This window comes from Gekko japonicus, unplaced genomic scaffold, assembly GCF_001447785.1.
Source record: "Gekko japonicus isolate JY-2015 unplaced genomic scaffold, Gekko_japonicus_V1.1 scaffold7010, whole genome shotgun sequence".
In the NCBI taxonomy this organism is placed as follows: Eukaryota; Metazoa; Chordata; class Lepidosauria; order Squamata; family Gekkonidae; genus Gekko; species Gekko japonicus.
In genome coordinates, this window is record NW_015175584.1 from 1,977 (window position 1) to 8,563 (window position 6,587).

General features: G+C 45.4%; 1 protein-coding gene across 1 annotated transcript in view; it reads right to left on the minus strand.

Moving 5' to 3' along the window:
* Positions 1-314: 314 nt before the first annotated feature.
* The window catches only part of LOC107122904 (2'-5'-oligoadenylate synthase 1-like), a gene marked incomplete at its 3' end in the record, with an annotated part of 14,166 nt that continues 7,893 nt past the window's right edge, over positions 315-6,587 (minus strand). The window contains 5 exon segments of the mRNA XM_015426042.1: positions 315-359; positions 2,215-2,298; positions 2,651-2,758; positions 5,516-5,663; positions 5,922-6,172. Coding sequence (XP_015281528.1) covers positions 315-359; positions 2,215-2,298; positions 2,651-2,758; positions 5,516-5,663; positions 5,922-6,172 — 636 coding nt within the window.

Here is a 6,587-nt window from a genome sequence, read left to right on the forward strand (position 1 = left end):
GGAGAGACGCTCCAAACTTTGCAGGCGCCTTCTGGGGGGCCAACCCCGAGGCTCGAAGGGACTCAGGAGATGATCAGGAGGGGGCAGAGTGTGCTTATGAAGGGGTACTGGCAAGTGCCGGTACATCCACCAGACCGGCTTTTGCAACACCCCAGGGGCTGTTTCACTTCAAAAGGATGTCATTCGGGCTCCATGGGGCAGTGGCCACATTTCAATGCATGGTGAACAAGGCCTTGGGCCAATGCACGAGCGAAGCTATATATACCCTATATATAGACGACATCACTGTATGCAGCCCGGATTGGGAAACCCACCTCCACCACTTGCGACAGGTGCTGGGGGCACTGCAGGAAGCGGGTCTGAAAGCGAACCCCGGGGAAAGCCAGCTGGGGTTCCAGGAGTTACACTATATAGGATACTTGGTGGGGCACAGCCAACTGTGACCCCACCAGACAAGGTCACCACGTTGGAGCACCAACCATGACCGACGGTGAAGCAGCAACTCTGTCACTTCCTGGGCTTTGTTGGGTACTATAGTAAGTTTGTACCCCACTTTGCAACAGTCACCAGCCCCTTGACCAATTGCCTTAAAAAAGACCACCCAAACCAACTTCAGTGGGGCACTGAACAAGAAGGGAGTGGGACCCCAGGCGATGGTGACTGGCAGGGAAGGGCTGACAGAGGAGGCAAGGGGCAACACAGATAACCTTTACACGACAGAAACAGGTTCATTTATTTAAAATATTTTCCGGAAATATTTTCCGGATGTATTATCCGGAAACTTTGTGAGAGATAGGAGCTTTATACAGCCACTTTTTTGAATTGATATTCTTTGTGAACAGAAGAAATGACTACAAACTGAGATGTGACAAAGACTTTGGTCGAAACGGACGGTTAAAATCTCGAGCCAGTTCGTCTTGCTGCCTTTATTATACTGGGACTTCGGTCTTCTGATGTTCAATTATTGAAACAAAAGCACATATATTAAATCAGTGTCATGCAAGAAAACTGAACTTGTACAGCAACTTTTTGTATTTCTGCATCCATAAAAGACAGCACTACAAAGTATGAAACCAGCAGCAACGATTTAAACAATCAGTACATCAATTTCCAAAAGTCCTTACAAATAGTTTGGCTTCCCACATTTCTCACGGCAGCCCATCCCAAAGGACAGGGCTGTCACTGAAATAGCCCAAGGATGTGTGGAAACCCTCCTAACTCTCTCAGTGCCGAGACTGTTGCACTCAAGGGCTCATACTGGGAGACTTTATAGTCTGGCAAGTATGTTGGTCTCAGGCCCTTTAGAGGGTTAAAGTTCCAAACCAGCACTTTGAAACTGGCAGCCATTGTAGCTGTTTCAAGTTCTCGCCAATCTGGAAGTATTCACTCGCTTCCTTCAGCAACTGGGCAGCCACACTTTGCATTAATTGCAGTTTCTGAGGTGTCTTCAAGGGCAGCCCCCTCCCACAGAGCACATTACAGTCATCTAGCATCAAAGGTACAACAGTTTGGACCCCATCTTTATTAGATTATCGGGGTTGACAAACGACGGCAGTGAGATCTTGTGTTGTACAATACTCTTTTATTAATTTTTTCATTACTTTTTAAACAAGCTAAACAAATATGCAGTGCTCAGTGGCACATAAGCATTTGCAAAGATCAGAACCAGCTTTGGACCATTTTAAAGAAAGTGTATGGAAACAAACAAGGCACTACATTATATCATCTAATGTGAGAGTCAATGTGCCATAATGGTTAGAGCATCAGACAAGGATCTGTGAGACCCAGGTTCAAATCCCCAGTTTCAAAGTGCTGAGCGAGAGGGTGAAGAGTTGGCAGAAATTAAAAACTCTGAATCTGCTTAAATTTCACCCGGGGAAAGGTGATCAGCAAGTGGTTGTGGCAGATACGCTCCGGAATACCTTTCTTGTTGGCTTGCCCGGAGTGATTTTTACAGAACAACAGGTTCGGGACACCACTCTCTGAACCAGGTTTGTGCAAACAAGTGCTCAGGGTGTGCCTCCACCGTGGATTTCCACAGGATCAGGGTTGGGAGAGGATTAGGATCAAGACACGAAATACCTGGATGATTCTTTCTTAAGAGGAAAAAAACAGTGCATTGATCTGTTTCACTCATAGATTTTAGGCAGCAAGGCCACAAAGCTGTTTTCGTCTCTGAAAATCTAGAGCACTCAAGAGGCATGGGAGACTCACCTGTCTTTCCGGCATTCGATATGGGTCTGGAAGAGGTCTACGAATTCCATAATGGCGGATGGTCGCTTCTTCCCCCCATTGCACCTACAGCAGAGAACAAAGATGCAAAGATTTGTGACCTTGGGGTGAACAGACTTTCCTGTAATATCTCTCACTGAATCCTGCAATTCTAGAACCATCTTGCACACACACAACCTCACACACAGAGAGAGAGACAGAGACAGTTTGGCAAGCAATCCTCCTGAGTACACAGAGAAACTGGCAGCTTGGAAGGTTCTGGAGTTTTATATTGGATATCATTGAAGATATTGACAGCTTTCATACTTGAAATACACAATATAAGCAAAGCAATTGTGAATATGTGTGCTTCAAATCTCCTTCATGGGCTGTTTTCATCTATAGAAACTGACATATGAGAGGGGCACGGGAGACTTACCGGTCTTTCTAAAGCTGGTCTTCCAGGTGTCACTGGATATGAGACTGGAATATATCTCCCACCTTGGAGGGTGCAATAGGATGCTTCTTCCTCCCATAAGGCCTGCAGCTGAAACAAAGACAGGGGAATTGTGACTTATGGACAAACAAGCTACTCCATAATGGCCCTGGACTTTTAGGATCATACCATGCCCCAAATCTGGAAAATAATCTTCCTAAGGGCACAGATGGGACTGAATCTGTGGGAGAATTTGGCATTAAACATCCCTGAAACCATTACCATACTTGTTATATGTAATGCAAGTAAAGCAGTTCTGCATACATATGCTTCATGTGGGAACTTTCTTTTGTCACTCTGTTTGCTTCTGGAATATAGCATGCTGCATTTTTTAGCAGGGTGGACTTGGAGGATGGATGAACCTTCAGATTATTTTTTTTTGCTTGTTTAAAACATTTATACCTCACACCCGCCATGAAACATACCTGAGGTGGGCACTACCAGGTTCTTAGTCGATATCCTGACCCTCCTCAGCCTACTCACCCACTCAACACCAGTGTTTCATCCAAGTAAGGGTAGCAACTCTCTAAGGACAAGGGGATACTGGTGCTGAAGTGTGTTCACAGTTCCTCTCCTCAGCTTCCAAAACCCCACTGACATGAAATGGAAGGCCGGCTAACCTGCAACCCCTCTGTCTACTTAGTGCATTTTTATCCAACCCTTCCCCCAAGGTCTTTTCCCACACCGGCTGGACTGGTGATATTCAAACTGGGAATAGCATACCATGCTGTGGTATTCCACACTGCAGAAGTGGATGAGTATTCCCAAGTAGTGCTTAGAGCACTTTAAAATGTACATGTGATTTCAGACCATGTGTCATGATCTGTGCAGGACTGGGAGGCAGGGCCTGGTGGAGCCTAGTCCTAGGAGAGACCTGCATGGGAATGGAAAGCAGACAGCCAAAATCCCCACAATGCTTAGCGATGGTTGTAGCCAATGAGTGTAGCCAATGAGAGCTTTGAGGGCTATAAAACTGGGTTCTTTCTCTTCTGCGGTCTTCTCTCACAGAGCTAAAACTGAGGGGACAGTCTGGTCTCAGGAAAAGATCCCTCACTTGGGAGAGTGAGTACAGGACAGGCCTGGTATAAGAGGCTGTGGGCCTTGAATAGTAACCAGTTAAGTGAAATAGCTTTGTGTTTATTTTGCCTTTAGACAGTGTTATATATTTTAAGCACCTTGTTTTGTTTTCCTTGCCCCATTACTGTATTAATAATTTGTTTTATGTTCTCTGCCTGGTCATCACGCCTATATTTCTTGGCTTAAAATGAGCATTTTGCTTGGGCCTGGGAGGGTACTCTGGGCCTTCCCAAGGGACCCTAAATCCAGAGTGGTGGCAGAAGAAGATGGCAACCCCCTGGGGGTCATGACACCATGTATGACTTTTTCCACATGGGTTATTGGCCCCAGGTTCAATGCTGTTGGGATGTAGGTTTTTTTCCCATTTATCCACAGCAACCTGCTACCTTTGTGCACCTCTAAGGATTTCCATAGCTTTTCTCCATTCTTTCCCAAACCTGTTTTGCTGTGAAATTTCAGGAAAGATCACAGCTTGGATGCCTGCTTTATGGTGGAGAACATTCAGATTTTCCCAGTCTCACACAAATGCAAGCCATTTTCCCTTCCCAATCCCCATGGCAGCCATCCCCACCCCCCCACTTCTATCAATGGCTTTATTGGGTGGGGTTTGAGTTGGTAACTGACATAGTGACATACCAGTCAATTACCAGTAAAAGAAACAAATCTATGAAAGAACTTCCAAATGGCATGGGAGAAATAGCCATGGCAAGGATATGGGGAAAAAAGGGAAATGTGCCACCTGGAAGCCCCAGTGGCTGCCTTGGCAGACACAGCAAGAATGTGACTTCCACAGGAAAGTATCATCATATGGAACAGCCCAGTGGCCACTCAAGAAATGGCCTTCTTAATTGTGGCAACAGAATTATGGGATTGTTTCCCTTCTCAGGGAGATGTGTCAGAACATCTATGATGTCCTCCAGACGACTCCAGTTTTTGAGAAGTTAAAAGGTTCCACCATATGTGACAGCCTTGCTCAGCATCTTTGAAAATGCAGACTGTGGAGTTTTTGGAGGTCACGGTGTCTCTGTCTGAAGGAGCTAATTTTGCCTACTGAAATAGTTGATGTCAGTGGTATCACAACATCCTAGGGTGTTGTTCTGTGAAGCTCTGGGGGAAGTTTTCATGAACTTTTAGCTTAAGGAGGTAGAATCAGAGGGAGCGAGAGCCTGAAATGATGTCAAAGAGCCTGCTGCTGTAACTTTTCCCATGCTTATTTTTATAGATATAGTGCTTTTTATAATTAAAAAAGCCACAAAAGGACACAATGCTTTCGATCCTATTTTTATTCTGTAGGAGAATAATCCTGTTTAATAGATTCACCTCCTTTTCTGGTGGATTAAAGGCTGGACACGGAGGTAACAGGATAGTTTGATGGTTTCCTACATCCTGTCCTGACTAGCCTCCCCAAAAGGGACGTCATTGACAGATGCATCTGTCTCCCTCTCTCATTGTCTTCTGCCAGAAGGTGAAGATTTGTTTCATTTGGAGTTCCCTTCCTGACCCTCCTTCCTTTGTATATGGTTGGTTTAACTGTTGTTTCTAATTGTTTTTATACTGTGTCATTTAAGAGCTTGTCCTAATATATTTTTATTGTCCTTCACCTTGGGGACCCTAAGCTGGGTGGAAAGTCCAGTTTGGGGACCTCAAGCATTAGAATGTTGTAAATCTACAAATAAATCTCCCTGACCCACATGGGCATCAAAGGGGGCATTGCATTCATTTCTATCGCACCGGCACATCCCAGTGGAGGACTGGGGACCCATAGTAGTTTGTGCAGCATTTCTGACGAGAACAATGTTCAGCTTCTTGTGCAAGTAGATCCCAGCGGCTCCCATTCCCCAGGAGTCCAGTGGGGTCAGCTGGGTCCAGGATGACAGGTCTGAAATCCATAAACAGAAACAGCCAGTGAGGTACAGTGGTTAAAGCACTGAACATGAGTATGGGAGACTGATAACAAAGTCAAGGGCAGTGATGTTTTTCCAGGAATAAGTAAACTTCTCTTCAAATGAAAGTGGAATAAGTGGTTACAGAGCAAATGAATACAGAATCCACCAGGTCTTTAGGAATGTGTAGCTTTGGCAGTATTACAGGTGCACAAGGGTATCCTTAAGTGCATGAAAGAACACAGGAAACTGACCTGGGCTTTTGGAGCTGGTCCATCAGGTATTGTCTGAGGGTGGCATTCCGCAAGTCATAGTACTTGGTCCAAAATATGCAGAGCTGCTTGTATTGCTGGAGGAGCCAAAGCACCGTTCGGAATCCTTCTGCCATGTCAAACTTTGTCTTCCTACTTCCTTTCTCCCAGGCATAGACAGCCAGGAGCTCCAGTGCATATTTGGGAGGCAGTGACTCCCCCTCTTGGAGCCACTTTTTGTACGGACGGACGTACTAGGAGGGAAAAAAGTTGGGCTGTCAAACTACCTCCCCCATTATCTGAGTTCATGCATATGGGGTGTGAGAATGAGACAGATTTTCCAAATATAATAAATTACTGTGCCTTAGAACAGCTGATCAAATTGGTCAAAGTCTGTTCAGAGTTATCTGCTGAAAATAGGCTTTTCCCCCCAGGTGTTCTTATCCTTTGGAAAAGACCAAGCAAAAATATTAGTCAAGCAGAGAAATGCTGTGGATCCATTAAACTATTTAACATATCTTGAAGTAAAAGGGTTTAGAAGAGCCTTCAGTCTTTGTGAGGTGCTCTGCCCTTCCTTCTGCTGTACTTGAAGGAAAATAGAGGAATACAAGGGGTGGACCCGCGATATTCGCGGGGGGGGGGGGGCAGGGGAGGGAGCAGGCGGGGGGG